The 19,990-nt window shown below is 36.9% G+C and overlaps 1 protein-coding gene across 4 annotated transcripts in view; it reads left to right on the forward strand.

The window, feature by feature from the left end:
• The first annotated feature begins 7,013 nt into the window (after positions 1–7,013).
• LOC104689428 overlaps positions 7,014–19,990 on the forward strand; it is a 143,169-nt gene continuing 130,192 nt past the window's right edge. The window contains exons 1-2 of one of the 4 annotated variants that reach the window (XM_019285961.2): positions 7,014–7,343; positions 16,409–16,467. In XM_019285961.2, the coding sequence (XP_019141506.1) occupies positions 7,091–7,343; positions 16,409–16,467 (312 nt within the window). In that variant the 5' untranslated portion in view covers positions 7,014–7,090. The remainder of the gene's footprint in view (positions 7,344–16,408; positions 16,468–19,990) is intronic. The other 3 variants (XM_019285958.3, XM_019285960.2, XM_010399540.3) reach the window with 3 other exon arrangements.

The following is a 19,990-nucleotide window of genomic DNA, read 5'->3' on the forward strand; positions in this document are numbered from 1 at the left end:
CTGGGAAAGTGAATTTTTCTCTCCCAACAGTATCCCTGCTATCTCACTTGCAGATATTACATCCTACATTTAATGCAATCCTTCCAAACTGTCCAGCTTCGTGTTCTCAAAGCCTGAGTCGTTCCTCTTCCTACCTGTACAGAATTAACCTGTTCAGTCCTGCATCCCACTCACACGCTCAGGGCGCCCCTAGCACAGGGATGTGTGGGGCTGCAGATTTTGGGGGATCCTTCAGCACTGCTGCTGGCAGGCAGGAGAAAGAAAATAAACAGGTTCAGGAGTTGGAGAAAAATGAGCTGGTGGAAGCCAGGGGAGGGAAGCAGTGGCAAGTAAACACAGCTGAACAAGAGGAAAAAGATGTTTATGTGCTTGGTTAAGGTTTGCAGTGGGGGTAACTGCAAGTCTGCCAGGATAGTTTCTCCCCTCACAGTGCTGTGAACCCTTCACCTATTTACATGCTGTTATGTGTGAGTAAGAAATTTGGCATTATGCAATTTTCTTTATGACTGAAATGAATCCAGTGAGGTTTGGCAGAGGTATATGTAAATGGTTCAAAAGAGCCCCAGTTGGAGGCTCAGCTGAAATAACAAGGCAGAACAGGCACATTCCCACCTGTACATGCACACGTATGTACGTATGTGTGTGCAGTGCTGGCTTCTACCCAAGAGAGGAGGTTGCTAATTGAATCACCACTTGGCAGGGACAGCAATTTAAGAGCAACTTAAAAACATATATTGGATTAAAAAAGGAGATGGCACCCTAAGAAACACCCAGAGATTACATATCTCAAATTATCAAAGCTGAGGAAATGTTGGACACAGAAACACAGCCTCTGTGTTGTTAGTCAACATCGGGCTGCACATTCTGGAGCAATATTCCAAGACTCATTTTTCATTTTCTGATATCTTGCTGGGGAGGGAGACATCTAGTTGAAAAAAGTGATCAATAAAAGAACAAATAAGGAACAAATGCTAAGAATATTCAAGACAGGGTTTTATTGTGCAGAAATCTCTGAACAGGACATTTTTCAATCTGTTCTGTTATCTTTTCCATATTTTTTTGACAGGCTTAGGTTTCAGGCAGCCAGAAAGATAAAGTAATGTTTTAAAACCCCAAAAAATACTAAGATGCAGGAGAAAATAAGTTGAGAAAGTAGGCTGGGAATAAAAGAAAGCCAGCAAAATAAACCTGAATAAATAAATTAAAATTACCATATATAAACGTACTGTTTGGAGTTTTGCAATTATAAAATCTGGTAGTATGTCTAGATTTTAATATGTTGAACTAGAAGTGTTAAAAAAATTATGAACATTTAAACCCTTTATAAAAATGGCTAAATTTCATCTGTCCAAATGATCATAGCAAATTCTTTGAGAATGTAGGGAAAGACATTTATAATATTTTAGAGTTTTTAAATACCTTGCCTTTGTGTCCCCTAGGAACTTCAAAAAAGTGTTATGAGGGAGAGAAAAATGAGAGGATCATGTTTACAAGTATTTGTAAGGTGATAAAAAATAGTTGTTTAAGACAGAGTGCTTAAATACATCGTCTACATTCATCACATGTGTCTGCGTGTGCAGATGTTGTAGAGTTTATGTACCATGTAGTCCTGTCTTATTGCAGTTGTAGAAATATTCATGGCTCAGTGTGACTTAGGCACATAAAACTGTTCTTTAATAGATAATTTGTCTTATTTACCAAAGAGCAATACTTACACAACGGCGTAGTATCAGTAAATTAGTTTTTGCTTTGTTTTGGTTTATGCTTTGGGCTAAAAACAGGTGAAGCCAGGATAAGTTTGTTTGTGAAAGCTTGGTGAATACTAATGAGAAGAAAAATCCTCCCAGTCAAACTGAATAAATTCTGTGGATAGTATGAAGGATTTTCAGCGATCCATATTGTCCTTGGACTTGGCTGTTGCATTGTACTTTAAATGGAATTGATTGTGTGGTTGTAATGAAAGTAACGGATTGATTTCTATACAGAGTTACACAGAGTAAATAGAAAAATGTTCTTGTCTTGACCTGCATTCATAAACTAAAAATCAGTGGCTTTTGACCTAATCCTTAATAAAAAATGCAAATGAAATATAGGAAATTGGAAGGTTTCTTTAATTCTTAGAAAATCTACTGTTTATCAGGTTTTTCTTGTGTGCTTTCTTGGATTTTAATTAATTTTGTTTAGGAATTCTAGTAACTGTAATCTATTTTCTCTGCAAGGAACTTGTACTTTTTGCTGTTCACATAATTTTGGAAAATATATTTGACTCTTTCCTTTCTTATTATTCCTTTTGCCTTAACTACACAGCATTTTCCTTTATCTGGGTAGGATATTTATGACTTTTAGTACCTTCTCTGTTGAACAGTGTTAGCATAGCATTTTTGTGAGCGTGTGACCCATATATTTTTGGGTTGCTACTACATGCACTATCACAGATTATTTCTAAAAGATAGTGGTTTCTGAACTAAATATGCAGATTAACATCTTTATGTTGTAATAAAGGGAGGAAAGCTGTTGATTGAAATAAGGTGCAACATTCTTTCTATTTGAATAAGCCTAACAAATGTTTATATTATTGCAATGATTATCTCAGTAAAAGGCCACAGAGATATTTATGAGCAACATCTATTACTCTTTTCTTTTCTTTTTGCATGTATGAGATCGCGGTTCGGGCCCCAGTAAAATGCACAATCCAGCTGGTAAATTCTCTCATTGAGCTGTAAACCAGGACTGCAACAAGCAAGATCCGAGTTACTGCATTCATCAGTTTCTCGGTGAATTTTGTGACTTTATTTTTGGTGCTTAGAGTTTAATTTCTCGCTGAAGTAGAGCAGCACATTGTGGCGCCACACAAACAAGAAGAGCAAAACAATAGAAACCCCAATGCACCGACGGCCACCGCTACTCCATTGTAGCTTCCAAAGGCACTCTATTCTTCCCAGCCCACTTGATATCCTGCAGGTTGTGGCAGTACAATTCAGAGGAAAAGCTTAGACATTGAGCTTGCACGCTTTTTGACTCCATTTTAAACCCTTTGTTCACACCGGGGTGGCATTTTTTCACACCACATGTGGCAGCTTTGACTCCTATCCAGCTTGTCGTATAGAATCAAAGTCTGTGATTTCTTACATTCCCAGTGTTGTCTTCTGAGTTGCTATATTCTTTGTAGCTCCCAAAATATTACAAATCTTAATTTCAGTCATAGGTTTTCAAAGCTTTATAGGCTATGGGATGAGACAACTGTACCTGCACACTTAGATTTGGTTAAAATCAAAGCTGTTTGGGGAGGGGAAGAGCTCTTTTTCCCCTCCCTCTTCTTTTAAAAAAACCTCAACACTGGCAACTAAAAACTATGTGGTGAATTTGATATATATTAATTCTGCCTGATGTATGTTTTGCAGAAAAGAATTAAAATAATGTGTAATACTATATATCTTTGGATTTGTAAGTCATATGAGTGCTTGTACTTTGTTTCAGTATTAAAACATTATTCATCTTAAGAGATTCTTTTGTTGCACACAGGCATCATTGTGCTCTCTTTTCCCTACTTTTCCAAAGACAACCTTCATCTACAATTTTGCTGAAAGTTTTATGTGCCGTGTCAATAATAAATTCTACTTCAAACTAATTTTGAAGAAAACAAAACAAGTCTACTGATATGACTGCCCCTAAAATAAACATTTTTGAAAGCTTATTAATAGAAGATATATTGCTTAAATTGATGTCATTCAGTATAGCTAAAATGCCACTTGACTTCTGAAACAAATACTAAAGTATATATTTCTTACTAAGAAACTTTACGATGGATTGCAAGTGCAAAGTGACAGGGCAACAATAACATTTGGATAAAAATTGTCACAGGAATTAATGTAACTTGTACTTCACACTTTTTGATATATTTTTCAAATGATCAATGAAAATTAAATGGTTGTACAATTTGAAAGAACATTCTCAGTTCCATGTATATTTACAAATCTGTACATTCATTGTTGCTGGTTCACTCAGCTGAAGATAATAGAATAATTTCTCCTTGGCACATATGCTAGCCTGTACATTGACATGACACCCTAATAAATATTTTGACTCCAGAGCTGTTGTTTGTTGCTGTTTGTCAGGTGGTTAGAATGGTCTTTTGGCTGCCGCTCCTCTCGCGAACTAAAATATTAAAATCTATGCTTTCAATCCAGCAGCTTTCTTACTGCATCTTATACATTTTTCTGACTGCTTATTCTTTCTTTAAAATATAGTACTGCTGTGTGCTTAATGCATGCTGCTTATTCGCCAAAATCCACCTAATTGCTTATGGTGTTTAATAAATACTTACATTGGTTTTATGTTTGCTTTTAAGAACGGCATGAAATTGTATTACGTAAGAGAATAGTTCAGTAACTACCTCTAGAAAGACAAAACGACAGTGTTCTTTTCTGGTTTAGAAAATATAATTAATAATAATTCCATGTGCTTGTTTTTATGCCATTTCCTTGCTGTTTGTTTATGGAACATTAGATGTTAAGTTGTTAAATCGTCTTAACTGCTCTGACATGTAGCAGCACTGAATAAGAGAAAGACTGTTCCAATTAATCTTTATTTTTTATTTCAGTCCAAAATCTCAAATATATAGACTAACCCCTAGTAATAAATATCCTTTTAGAAACACAGTTTTATTAGCTCTGCTCCTAAGCAGTTATTGTGTAATTTTAAAAACCCTAAATATATGAAAATAAACATTTAACTCATGGTTGTTTGAGGTTTTTTTGTCTGTGATTTTTCAAAAAAGATGAACACTCAAAGAACACATTTAGAATCCATGTCTAAAAATAGTTTTATTTTGCAAACTGAATTATAAAAAATTTATAGAAATGTTCTCTGAGATCAATAAATACTTTAATAAAATTACATTAAAATGGAATTTTAAAAGTTACCTATTACTTTAAAAAGTAATTAATCTAAATTAAAAATTCTGTAGACAAAATGGGACATTGTTTATTTCTTTTTTGCCAAGCATCTTAGCATTTTCTGCAGTTTAACTAGCTAAAAAGTCCAGGCATTCTGAATACAATTTTAGATCATAAAAAAAGAGTTGTTTTATGAAAACTGAAACTATAAAAAGATTAAACCTTTCAGAATGCAATACAGTAATTTGTGCTAAGCACTTTTTTTACAAAGCATATTAAAAGGAAACAAACATAAAATACTCATGCAAGTTTACCCATTTACTGTTTAAATATTAAAACAGTGACTCAGAAAAGCAATGTACACACACTAAGCAGAAACTTGTTTTACTATCACAGTTATCTACATCTAAACTTGACATCACACAGCATTTTTAGAAGACACTCAAGTATGAATTTCTCAGAAGCAAGACAAGTTCAGTAAGTGTATCAAAATTAGTTTACCTACTTTCACAGCGCATAATTACTGAAGAAAAGGCATGATCTTATTTCATTTTAGTTTCATGAAGCAGAAATATAGAATAAGCATTTGTTAATATCCATTCCAGAAAATCCCAACTTTTATTTCTCCGCATTTCTTACTTTTCCCCATGTTTCTTCAGACCCTCTTCATATTATTTCTTCTATTTCCAGAAAAGAGAAAGTGGGGGGTCGGGGGGGTGGGGGGAACCCCAACAACAAAACCCCACAAACAATCAGCAAAAGCATAATTGGTTTATATTGCCTTTCAGCTTGTGGCCTGTCCTTGTATTATTAAATCAGATCATACATACTCCCCTAAAATTCAGCTTGGAGTAATCCTCTGCTACTTAAGGCTGGATGAAAAGAGTACTCATTGTGAATTATGTTTCATCTGTCACAATAACCTTCTTTATTCTTTAGTGCACCTCCCCTTTGCCTGCGGCAATTAGAGAAAATAGGTATGCCTTGAAGTATGAGATAGTGGTATCTCAAAAATATATATACTGATGTCATATATAGAAAACCCTGGGTTAGCAGCACCCTGAAGAATATATAAGCCCTTTTTGATGCAGTCCAAATTTTGTTAGAACAGAGTAGAGGCTCACATATTGTACAACGAGTAGGTGCTGATGGCTTTCAGTAGATTATTGTTTTTTTGACAAGCAGTGATCAGAGATTTTACCGTTACATCAAAAGAAGAGTAAAAACTTGCTTACCGACTGATATAATTTTCCATGTTAGCTACAATTCTGTTTGGGTATTTTTTTAATTCGAAGGTGTTAGAAAATCTTTTTCTTCACTCTTCCCTGAAATTCCTGGAGTTCTGTTGAACTCTTTGACTGAACATTTCAGCTACAGTTTCTCAGTGGTTTAGCCTGATTTTCATAATTTCTTGCAGTGGTGCAGACATTTAACTGTTTCATCTTGAAAATAAAATACATATTAAAAAAAAAGGTTGACCTGTGAATATCAAAAATGTTTTTGCACTAGTACAGAAGAGCAAAAATCCATGTTATCAGAAACTCATTTTCCAAATTTTTTGTCTTTCTGTATCAAGAGAAAAAAATAATATAAACTCTTTTAGGGTTCTAGTCACCACTGCCAGGTTATTTTGTCTATTAGAATATCTGTCTTTTCTCTAAGACTATCTAATTTATTGTATTTAACAAACAAACAAAATGCAATTTTTTTTTATTTTTTACTTTCTGAATTTATCTTGGAAGCTTTCTAAGTTTACATTTGTTTTTCTTCTGTGTTATTTTTAAAGCCTTATGGCAGAAAACCTCCAGTCAGTATCTTGTTTTGAAACCCCTCACGATTCTGGGCTGTTCATACTGATTCCAAATCAGCCTCCCTTGCACTTTAAGGGGGCTGATATTCAACTGGGAATGACTAAAAGAGAAAGCACCTTTAAAAAAAAAATTAAAAATTAAGTGCTAAATCAAGCAAGTTAAAACAAATAGATTCTCCTATGAGGCTGGTCTAACATTAAGACACCGTTTTTAAAGTTCCTGAGAAATTACTATACTACAAAAACCAACAATACTTGTGAATAAAGGAGGAGAGTTTGGCCCACTGCACAGGTTTGGGCACAAAAGTGCTTGCTAAGCTATCTATTTCACACATGCAACGACAGAAGGTTCGATATTCATTCGATCGATGACTGAAAAGGCACAATGGCAAAATCGGACGGACTTCTTTTCAAATACAGATCTCCGATGTCCCCCTACAGTCTGCAGTCGCACGGCTGGTGGTGTGGCACAGACGGAGCAAGGGTTACATCAAGGCTGTTCTCTGGACCGTGCAAACGGTCTAGACCAATGACCTGCAGCATCGTGCCCTTTGAAGAAGAGGCAAGTTCAGTCACGACGAAGAAAAATCAAGGCGTACCCCTTTTAACAATAGGGAGCAGCTCGTGGCTGCAAAGAGGTAAGCAGGGGTAAGCAAAAAAGGCATCTGCTTCCATGGTTACAGGCCAAGCATGGGAACCTTGCTTTTGAAGGGGGACGGTTCTCAGGCTCCCTCACAGGCTATGTCATGCATTCTAAGCAAAGGCAGGTTGAGCTGAAATCCGCAGAGTTATTTCAGAGTAAAATGATACGCGAGCACATGGCTGTTAGCAAAAAAAAGTCACATGACTGTTTAGAAGCAGCCTTGCACTGTTTCTGAATCGAGCCTTTCGTTTGGGGCAGTTTCTTCTTCTTTTCTTTTTTTGTTGTCTTTTAGTTTTTTTTCCTCCGCTTTTGCAGCAAACTAAGAAAATTCGGAGAAGATTTATACAAAACAAACATTTGTTTGATACACAAGATTCTGGCTATTCTCCTTCTCTAAAGTGAAAAAAGGTCAAGGGTCAATGTTTTTTCGTGACAGGGCCACAAATCCTTTTGTTAGCGTAGCTTTAGCAAATGCTATTTAAAATAAGATTTTGCTTTTCTTTCCAAGTGCACATTATTATAAGTTTGACAGAGTATTAAAGAAATGAATTTCTGTCTCTCTGCAATAACTTTTTTGTTCCAACATTTTGCCAGGTTTTTTTCTTCATTTTTTGGCTCTACAATTCCAGTTTTTAAGATTTGCACTTCTAGACAAGACAACTGAAAATGCACACAAAATCAACACATAATAGTCCTGCCATATTCAGGGGGGGAAAAAAAAGAGAATTATCTGCAGGCACAGGTAGTAAAAATGTGATCAGTGACTATAAGCCTGTGGTGTAACCATTAACCTTTGAGAATCGTTATGTTTGCACTTGTTTCTTTATGCTTTGTTATTCCTTTAGCTGCGACGCGTTACATTTTCTCCTGAAAAATTAAAATGTGCAGTGTATTTGCCTTGGCATAGGTGTGCCTGATTTTTAAATTGTGTTTATTACATTTGTTCTGTGATATTTTAACTGTTTGTGGTTGTTTGTAAATTTTGATGGCTTACTATTTTATTAGAATTTTACTGTTAAAAGAGTTTGCTTTAGTAGCTTCTGTTACATACTTACTATGTGATGGTCTGTATTATTACAAGCTACAGCATTTGTCTTCTTATTATCAATATGAGATTAATTTTATTCCAACTATTCTTGTTAAAACTGGGGGGGGGAAGGTGACAGGGGGGGCAGTGGGAGGGAAATATCTGACAAACTGTGGAACAGAGTTAAAAGTTCCAGAAACACTAATAATTACTCACATCATTTCCATCAGTATTTTTTCCTGCAGTGACCTGTGGTACTTGGTAGAATTTGTATTGCTATCCTATAAATGTAATTAATATTTATGAGTGTATCGAGGGCAGTATTTTCTCAGGGTGTATTCTGAACTTTTGTTGATCTTTAGGACGGTTTAACTCCAGACTGAGGACTGTGTATTTGAAATGAAAGCATGTGTGTGAACTAAATGTAAGTTGCCCTCAAATAACAACAGGCTTTTTTGAAAAAAAGTTTTTGGCCTACCCTGCACATTTATGGGCCAAAATTATCCAAGAAAAAACCCCCAGATTTGCATAGGAAAATATAAACATGCACAGGAAAATATAAATATGCAGCATAAGCAATTAAATGTTAACAGTAAAAAGTAGGAATCCCATTATCTTAAAATGGTCACAATCTGGACTAATTGGATTCATTCTGGATAATTTATGCCCTGCATACTAATTCAGTTTTCAGCTGGACTTTGACATGATTGCAAGCTGTACCTTTTCTCCAGAATGTCCATTAACTAGTCCCATTACCTTAAGAGAAGAATCTGTTTGCTGATCTTTTGTGTAAGCTGTTGGATATAATAAGACATTTTGATATTCCTGCTGAACTATAGATGCATGTTAATGATGGCAGCCATTTTCATATACTCACTGCAGTTTACAAAATCATACACTGTGTGGAAATGTTTTGTGTTCAGCCTTATTGAGGCTATGTGAAATCCTCTTCATTTTTATGACAATGCAATGATAAATTAAAAGATTAAATAATCTGTCATATGTATGGCATAAACAGTGCAAAAGACAGTGCTGTTGTATTTGGTATTCAAACACTGCTTGAAATTATTCTCGTGCTAATAAAACATTCAGTTTAATTTTTTTTTTTAAAGAAGGAGATTTTCTATTGGAAGGGAGATTTTTTTTTTAAGTGGAAGGCTTTCCTCTTGTCCATTTTAATGTAATTGATAAAATAATTTCTAGATTCACAGAAGTCTGCACAGTTTACCAAGGGGAGGATCTGATCTTAATTATATTTGTGATCATTTCTTGAAATAATTACTCTCCTCCTGTAAGGAGCTGAGGAATGAAAGATGTGTAAAACTTGGTGTTGAAGGGAAAAGTTGCATCTCCATGAACAATGAAAACATGATTGTGAAACCATTAATTTTTATTCCTGTTGGTGTTGTTGTAGGGTGGATTTTTACCATGTGTTGATGTCTTGCCCCAAAGTACACATTGTCCTCTCCCTCTTGTGTTGTTGATACTGAGATTCTGAAAAAAAATTGGGCTGTTGCTTGAGCCATGTGCCAACTTCGCACCTGGTTCATTCAAGCTAAAGTTCAGGCTGCCAGTTTGAGGCCTTTTACTTCATTTCAGCCAGTGGTGACTAAGAGCCAGAGATTCCTCTTTATTTTTCCCTTTTGGGCCATTCATTTAAATGAAGGAGTAAATAATCTAAACATCGTATTCCCCTTCTTAAATACTTTAAAGATCCTCAAGAATCACCACTGTTTTCTAACCTCCACTGTGATATAGAAGCCAATTCAGCTTCTCTGAATGAAGGTAGAAACCAGGGGGAAGGAGGGGTTTGTTGCTTGTTTTTTAATACTGAAGATTCCTGGATGTTGGGAAGTTCTGTGGTTTGCATAAAAAGGGTTGTCAGACACAATTTCTTTCATAATCAATGCAATTCATGCCTTTGTTATCTTCAGAATGAATTTCTTTTTTTTTTTTTTTTCACTAGAGAAGTAGACAAAGATTTTGCATGGTTTGCTCTAGGCAAGGTTTGCTGTGTCACCAGCTTATTTTAGGGTAGTTTTAGATTGAATTGCTCACTTGAATGAAAAAAAAAGTGTCATCTCTGTCATAGTATGCCAAACGAGGACAAAGAGACCATGATACTCTTGCTCAGTGGAGATGAGAGTTCTGCAGTTTGGGACCACCTTTAAGTAATTTGCACTCTGGCTTTAAGCAATTTTGACGCTGTACTTTTTTATGATATGCAATAATGCTGTAAATCACCATTTCAAGGACAGTAGTTTATTGTGTTGCACATCCTAATAATCTACTAGATAAAGTAAAGGCAGCAAAAACCAGATGAAACCCCAGGTTTTAATCTGGTGATACAAGATGAATTACAGTTGACTGAAATTTAATGAAAAGGCACCTTTTAAACCCAAGGTTTCTAAAAGTGCTTCCAGGTTAATTCCCACTAAAACTCCTTTGATTTTCTTCTCCAGATAATCCTTTTCTACATTATCTTAATGAACCAGAATATTCAAACCTGACTGTGACTTGCTAAGAGCAAGGACTTGGACAAACCCATGGAGCAAAGAATCATCAAAGCTTAAACCACGTGTGTTGCAGCGGGGATTACTGCAACACGCATATATCAAACCAGGAGTCTCGTGGAAAGTGAAGTATATATGGACAGATTCGTGGTAGATGTTTCAGAGGTGTTTATTTCTCCAGCCGCATGGCTGGGGCTCAGCTCAGGAACTCTGCAGTCACGGGACCCGAGGGTCCTTGGCGTTATCAGCACCAGGGAACCCAAACCAACCAATGGGGAATGAAGCTGACCAGGGGCAGGGAAACCCCGTGTCTCCCCCCCAGGGCCCCTCTCCCAGGGCTCCATGGCAGGGGGAGGGACCCCAACACATGTGATTTGAATTTTGGTAGCATTTGAAAGCCTCTAGACTTTCCCCCTCAAAACCAAGAGCATTGATAGATCAGTTAAGTCAGCAAAAGTTATTTGGTTTTGGTACTGTACATGGATTTGCTCTGTTATGAACTTGGGAATGACTAACTGCATCAGCTTTGATTTAAGGTACAAAAAAAATTAAGTCTCTCTGGCTCTTGAGTATTCTTCTTGGTCTATAATCCCCACCACAAAAAGCATTAGAAAGTCTGATTAAGTTGTTGCCCCTTATTCAAGGCTCCTTCCAAATGCATTGAATATAAATAACAGATGCAAGATGAACTCTGAAATGATCAGAAAGTCACATTTTCTCACTCAGTGTCGTAGTTCCGTGACGTTTTGAAATGGAAGTTAGTCTGATTCCAGGAGCATCTCAAGTGTATGAGGTTCTTTTCAGGCCTGTCGTTTTCTGAGCCTCTGTTGTTGATAAGTAGAAGTCCCTTTAATGCTTATATCCTGTTCAAAGAAAAGGAAGCTTTAGCATTACTGAAATAATGTTAGTCCAAAATAACCTGATATTTCTGGTAGCTTTTTAACAGAGACATGTAGAACAATGGCAATAACAGCTTTGTTCTTGTGTAGACCCTGTCTAAGTTAAAATCACAATCACAAGTCATATGATCTTCGGGTAAAAAATATTTATTGCAAAGAGCTGGTCATGCCAAGGTTCATAAAATAGTTTTGGCAGGAGGAGACATGAAATATCACAGAATTACAGAATATTCTGAGTTGGAAGGGACCCACAAGGATCACCAAAGTCCACCCCTAAAGTGAGTGGTCTATACAGGGATCAAACTCATGGCCTTGGCAATATTAACACCATGCTCTGACCAACTGAGCTCCTCTCAGGGTCAAGACGATGTTGTTCCAACCTCCCTGCCATGAGCAGGGACACCTTCCACTAGACCAGGTTGCTCAGTGTCCCATCCGACCTGGCCTTGGACGTTGTCAGGGATGGAGCATCCACAGCTTCTCTGGGCAACCTGTGCCAGTGTCTCACCACCTTCATAATGAAGAATTTCTTCCTGTCCTTACAAGCCTTTGTAAAAAGTCACTTCCAGCTTTCTAAACCTCTTCAAGTATTGAAAGGCCATAGTAAGGTTTCCCCCAAGCCTTCTCTCCTCCAGGCCTGCCAATTGCTATTCTATCATCTTGTCTTCATAAGAGAGTTGCTCCAGCCCTCTGATCATCTTTGTCGCCTCCTCTGGGCTCTCTCCAATAAGTCCACCTCTGTATTGTTCTGAGAGCCCCAGAGCTGGACACAATATGCCAGGTGGAGTCTCATGAGAGTGGAGTACCGGGCAAAAGTCACCTGCCGGCCACACTGCTTTGATGCAGCCCAAAATATCATTTGCTTTCCGGTCTTCAAGAAGATTCATTGTCCTAAAGTAGAAAACAAGTAGTAAATAATGGAAAACAAGTAGGAAACATGGTTGCTTTTGCCTTTCTAACATTTTCAGAAGACCATTACAATGATTCTTCTTACTTAAAACATGCCTTTTTCTCAGCATTTGCTTCTTCCTTTTTTAATTTCTTTTTCATATTTGATTTTTCCGTTCCTTAACTAAAGAGTTAGTTGTGAAAGAGGGAGTTTTCAGGAATAAAAATTGTCTATTTTATATATAGATATGCCTATGGTAAAATTATTACATCCTGTTTCAGAATCAGGAGTGGAAATTTGCCTTGTATTTGTATCTATTGAAGAGCTCTGGAAGTTATACATTACTGATAAGAATTATTTGTGAAGAAATCTTGTAATGCATGTACGCTTGTGAGTAAGGTACTTTGCAAACTAGAACAAGCATCCAAAGTTTTTTGCTTAACAATATGTGAAAGAATACATAGTAGACTGCAAAATGAGACCAGTCATTTCAGAAAAGAGATACTTTGAAAAGATCAGTGTATATGATTAATAATGCCACTGTCAAGGACATGTTCATGAGAGTTCTGACCCAAGAAAATAGAATTTTCATCAAGCATGAAAAATCTGATGGTTTTTGGTTTATGAAGGGCATGATGGTTGATGGTCTGACATTAAAAAAGTTTCAGAAATTTCATTCTGAAAAAATCTTTCATATTTCTGTGAAACAAGATCCCTTTGAACCTGCTGTGACTGGGGTTTTGGGTCTGAATGGTAATCCATTTCCCTTGTAGTCCCTTGGCATGCATCATTTTTGGATGTGTGAGGCTAGAGGGAACATCCTACTTGTACTCTTCAGTATCTGTTTATGGACATCCTGTCCATGAATTTGTCCATGAGCCTGAACTATCTGGAATTGAATCCTTTTGGCATTGTGGTTCAAAAAGTGAAGTTGTTCGGTGTTTGCTCTTCTGAGAGTTATTCTGATTTTTGGTTTCTGAGCACCAAGTAGGATAACAAGTGTTCATGATAACTTCTGCTTTGGTGAGTAACTCTACTTTGAATTGTTTGTGCAATTGGTGAAATGTGAAGAAAACCTTCATGACTTTGTATTGGCCAAATCAAACTCCTGAGATACTCAGCCCAACATGTTACTTGCTGCAAAACCTGTTTATCTGTAAAACCTCTTTATCTGTACTAGCACTTCCTTCACGAAGGAAAGAAAAAGTGGTATAGTGGTTACACTTTTTTCTCTTTTATAGCTTATGTTAGGAGGATTTCTGGTAAATTCTTGAGATTCAATGGTAGTCAATTTTTAAATATTAATCCACTGTGAGATCATATAGTACAGTAACTAACTTTATTTGTCTCTGGAGGTGAGGGAAAGTATCAGATTCCTTCTGATTTTAATCTGTTCTTTGTGCAGAAAAATTCTGTAATCATTCAGCTGGAGAAGATGATGATAGAAATATATATTTATGCTTGTTTTTTTTTAAATTTTAATGTTTATCTTTTACTATTCAAACATTTCAAGCTTTTTGCTTAGAGGATGCAGCTAATGAGGTTCAATAGAGATGACAAAAAAGCATCCTGCCTACTTCCCCAAGTCTACATCCTTTTATTTATGATTGATTAAAATTCAACATATTTTGAAATACCTGTTCCTCTTTCTCATGTGCTAGTCTAGAATATCAATTGTCAAACTGTAATTCTGTCAAATCATTACATAAGCACTTGGTTTCTGAGGGGAAACCTTGGTACCTCTAGTTACTGCGGGTTTTAAAAGTGTACTAGAAGAGCCATTTTCAATATGTGATTCGAATGTACCATCAATGAATAATCCAGAGCAAACTTCATAACCAAGAGACGATGGGGAATAGAAACAGGATGAAGTCTGAAAACTTAATTATGTACATGGTGATGATCACTTCTGCTATTATCTGCTATCACAAGATTTTTTAAAGGAAACGAAGGAGCTGACTGTATTAATAAACAACAAAACAAGCTCTTCAGCTGATTCCGTCTAGCTCTCTCCAACTGAGGCATTTGTTTAGGCATGGTCAGTGAAGAGTATTTCTAGAGCACAACAGATTTCATCCAGTCAGAATCTCTAAAAATAAATCAGATGAGTCATGCTGTGAAGTGTCTCTCTGATTCTAAAGGACCTGCAGTGACTAGCTCAGAGATGCTGCTTAAAACTAGGTAAGAGGAATTTAATCCAAAATAACTGCAACACCAGTGATCTGATATGTCCATGAGCAAGTTTATGCCATTTAATGTAGTATCAAGTTAGACCTTTCAGGTAATGAAATAAAATTATTAATGTTTCCATGTGAGGCACCGCAGCAACCTCCCCAGGAATTCCGCCAAGTATTCGGAGTGCCCAGGTGTAGGAAGCATGAACTTAGGTGTAGCAAACAGAGAAGCAATGGGACTAAAACAAACAGTGGGAAGGGAAAGGTTATTGTGAGGGTACTAAAAGTTTTTATTTCTCTTCAATAAAATAAAGGTCAAGAGAAAAGGTACACAGTTGGAGCAGGACAATTGTGAGTGAAGGAGAGCAATCTAATCTGGAGAACAATGCTGGGACAGAAATAATTGGTAGAAAATCAGACTGGAAGTTAGAAGATTTCTAGCCATCAAAGCAGTAGTATTCTGGAGGAGACTCCTAATCAAGTGGTCAGGTTTTGTTTTTCCATACGTGCCTAACTGTTGCAAGGTGGAAAATGATACATTTATGAAAGGGAATGTGAAACACGGTTGCCTCTCATACAGGAGCTTGGACTGAGTATGCCACAACTCTGATCCTAGAAGGCGATGTGTATGCATGACTGCACTTATTGAAGTGACAGTAATTATGCTGTAGATATGCCTATACTATCAATGTGAATATGTTGTGGTGCTTCTTTAAACTTGTAATTAATACTAATTGAGCTCTCAGAAACTGAAGGGTTCCTCGTTTAAAAATCCTGTGCTTTCTCTGAGTGTAACAACAGTTTGCTAACTTATCCCACTTCTTGAAAAACTCCATGCTAATGAAAGAAAGGCACTAAATATGATCTGTTGATTACAAACAGCTCAGAGGATTTCTTACTGGGTAAGATAAATATCTTTTGCCAGAATAGTGGTTCTGCTGCATGTGTTTTCTCTTAGTATTGTATTTATTGTACTGGACATGTGATTGTAGATTAATACTTTCCCTATACATTCTGTTAAATGCAACTTTGTGTTTGCTGTGAAGATGTTAGTATGAATGAGAAAAAATATAGGTTTTGTACATGAATTCATTCTATATGTTTTCTAACAATCCACAAAGAGAAAACAGAATTCTTGGGTGCTAAAATTCAGTCTAGGAAGAGTTGGTTACTTTATAAAAGTAATGAAATCGTGAATTTATTTGCATGCAAAGCTCAGCACACAACTAAATGTGCATCCAGCAAGAGAGTCCCCCCAGTTTGAGATGTGCTGAAAGGTTGTAGGGCCTGCAAGACAGAAGATGTTGTACCACCTTACTTTGTTGTTTCAGCTACAGGTATATGACAATTCCCTTAAATTTGTAAACTTGTTAAAGTTCATCAAGTCTTGTAAAAAAAAAAAAAAGCTACCTCTTTTTTGTCTTTATATTGTGTATGTGTGGGATATAACACTATGTCTTTCTTTGAAACAGGTTTCCTTTTGGAATACCAGGTGAAACTCAGATAGTTTATTGTACGAGTCCTGTATCCCTGTTCTGATGTGCTGTGTCTCTTCCAGGTGTACAGCTGCCATTCCATCTCACAGCAGGACTGTGTTTGCTGCTCCACAAACTGCAGGTAAGCCCTGAGCCCACTGCCCAAAGTTTGTGTCCCAGTCACCATGACCAGCCCCTGGCACGTGAAGCTGAGGGCAGGGCAGCTGCTCTCCATCCCACAGCGGCTTTCCCAGGACAGCGAGGGGACGCTCCCTCTGCGTTTCAAATGGCTCCCAAGGAGCTCAGTCATGGTGCCTCTCCTCACAAAGCAGGGCTGGGTTTTGAATCAAAATGGGGCATTGGACCATGTAGTTTAAACTCTCAAGGTTTTACATTTTGTGCTGTTATACTCCCTTGCATTTTGTCTTTGCAGCAAGAAATTGTTTTTATTTAATCCACTATTTATCTTCATAGCAAGAGTGCTCATTTCATGAAATGAAGTATCAAAATTTGTGCCTTTTACCAGATTTAAATTTGACCAGCTTCAGCTTTGAGCCATTGTTCCATTGTTTTCTGCTGGCAGTTATAGGTGGTATTTGTTTTCCTATGATTACTGCTACATGTTTGTTCAAGTCAGCTGAAATATATCTGACATCTCCCAAGACTTTCACTGTAACGTGTTCTCCAGTATTCAGTACTTGTGCCTCTTCCTTCACCTCTATTTTTCCCATATCATTTTCAAAATATGCAGAATTCTCTAAATGTAACTGTAGGATTATTACTGATGCTTCAGTTGGAGGAAAAAGCAGTTGTCTGTCACTGCTACTTCACCATCCCTCGGAACATCACACGGTTGTGCTAAACTTTCTATGCTGGGACTTTATGTTGAATGGTGAATGCCTGTGTTTACTCTGTGTTTACTTTGTCCTCTTCAACAATGACTCATTCAGTTTCTCCTTCCAAGCCAAGGATGGATTTTGAGTTCATGGTTATTCACAAAGTTTTGCATTCTCCACTTCAAATAATTTTGGTTAGGTTCATACTAAAGATTACTTGATACCTTTATTTTTCCTCTTCCTTCAGGAAGAGGACATGTCATAAGAATGACTTATTTTTATGGTGGATTCTGCTCATCCTTTCAGCTGATGTGAATATATAATCTCAGAAGCCATAATGAAAAGTTTATGAACAGGTCTCTTGAACTAAAAAATATCTTGAGAACATCTTCAGTTCAAATGTCACTGGTTTGGGATACTGCTCATCCAGGATACATCCATGTAAATGGGATTTGCATTTTGGTATTAAAAGTGAAATATTCAGAAATATTACCCATGAGTGTGAAAGACAAGTATAAATGGCTGCTTAATGTTTAATTAGTAGAATGTAGTTATATCACTTTTTGCTTTATTTTTATGGTCTTTTCTTTCCATTACTGTACTTACTTGTATTGTATAGCTAGAGAAAATTTTACTCTACTTTCTGCTGAAAAACAACATGGGAAGAAAAAAAAAAGGGATCTAAATCCCTGCTTGTAGGATGGTGGAAGCCAGCTGTCCAAACAGACTGCATATTTGGTCATAAATTTATTGGAAGAGTGTGTTTTATTAATAAGAATGTGCGCTTTTGATATTATCTTTGCAGTCAGAATAAAGCTGAATATAAACCCAGTTAATCACTCTGAATACTAATATTAGTAGAATGGGAGGGAAGTTCTCTTTTTATAATATGGAACATTTTCTTCTGGAAAATTTCTTTCAAAAAATTATAAGTTAAAGAAATGAAAAGGGAACAATGATCTTTTGGTTAGAATCAACGGATCAGTTGCTCCTAGAGCTGGATATCCTACAGAGCAGTCCCCATCCACCAGATTACATTGTTTTTTATGGTGTCTGGACTATGTTGACAAAAACTTTCCTGCTTTTGCCAGTAGAAGAAATTGTCAGCTCCCATATTAAAGGCAATTTAGCCTGTGTATGTAATATGTACTGGCTGCAATATTTTTGCTGCAGATGTTACCCTGGGCTTTTATAAGTCAAGAAATATGCACACTGAAAACTTTTGTCAAAAAATTATGCAAAAGGTGTTTATAATTTCCCCTCCTTCTTTGGAGTCCTTTAGTCTCTTTAATCATTAACATATATTGTAAAAGTTCATTTATTATGCAGTTGAAAGTTACCCAGTTATTTCTGTTTGGGAATTATTCTTGGAAAAAGACAATGATTGGAAATAATACCTGTACTTCTCCAATTTGACAAAATTACAGCACACTGAAAAAGAATAATATGGAATGATAAGTGTTTAAAAAACGTTGTAGGATATACTGATCAAAGTTGAGCTTAGCTATTAGTAGAACACTTTTCCATTAAATAGAAGGAAACTGAAATAACTCTACTGTACCTGTTCAAAAAGCCAGCTTTCCTTCTTAAGGAAAACCCCAAATATATAGTATGCCATTGTTTGCTGCGCCTGTGGTGACCAGTTCAGGTTATATTAAGTTGAAGTTACTGCCATCTGGTGGGGAAAAGAGTGTTATAGCCCAACCCTTGGCAGCATTTCTGTCAGGATTACATCCTCTGCACCTGTGTGAATGATGTGTTCGTGTGTCTATAAACAGAGATAGATATATCTATATATAATATTAGCATTTTGTTGCTGATTTTGAAAGAAATTTCAAATATTCAGTGATACAGAATGACCTGCTGAATTGGAAATTAGTCAAGTGTAGAGAAATATGGGAAAGAAAATAGGTATGCAATATGTGGGCTGTGGTCCTGCCAGTGTGCCCAAACTCCTGGACTAGATTAATACCAATAATCACACAAAAGCCTTGTTCCCAGAATATTTCTTCACAGCTGGAGATTTTACACTTTGCGCAGTGTTTCATGTGGCACTTCCTATCATCATTTCATAGAATCATAGAATGGCCTGGGTTGGAAGGGACCTTAAAGATCATTTAGTTCTGACGCCTGCCATGGGCAGGGACACCTCCCACTATCCCAGGTTGCTCAGAGCCCCATCCAACCTGGCCTTGAACGCTTCCAGGGATGGGGCATCCACATCCACAGCTTCTCTGGGCAACCTGTGCCAGTGCCTCTCCACCCTCACAGTAAAGAATTTCTTCCTTATCTCTGATCTACACCTGTCAATTTGAAGCCATTCCCCCTTGTCCTGTCACTACATGGTCATTCTCTCCATTTTTCCTGTAGACTCCCTTCAGGTACTGGAAAGCTACAACTAGATCACCCCAAAGCCTTCTCTTTTCCAGACTGAACAACTCCAGTTCTGTCAGCCTTTCCTCACATGAGAGGTGCTCCATCCTGCCGATAAATTTGGACTCTGCATTAGAGATGACCACTAAACAGCTGCAAAAATATCTGTGCTAATTCTGCCTCCATTCTTTGCTTAGACTTCCTCTTTGGTGCTGCAGATTTGGTCCTCCTTGACATATACCTATGTAAACTATTGCCTGTTTCTTGAAGGATCAGCCCAACAGGAATGGAATCATATGAGTAGAACATCAGGGGAGTCTGTGGGGCATTTTATGCATATTAAATTATTTAGGTTTTCTCGAGCTAAAACTCTTACATAGGATGTAACAGTTAGTAAAGTGAATGAAAAGTGATTCTTGTATATTTTGTTTAAAATTATTTTTCACTTGGTTGGTC

The sequence above is a fragment of the Corvus cornix genome, chromosome 1 (genome assembly GCF_000738735.6).
Source record: "Corvus cornix cornix isolate S_Up_H32 chromosome 1, ASM73873v5, whole genome shotgun sequence".
Lineage (NCBI taxonomy): Eukaryota > Metazoa > Chordata > Aves > Passeriformes > Corvidae > Corvus > Corvus cornix.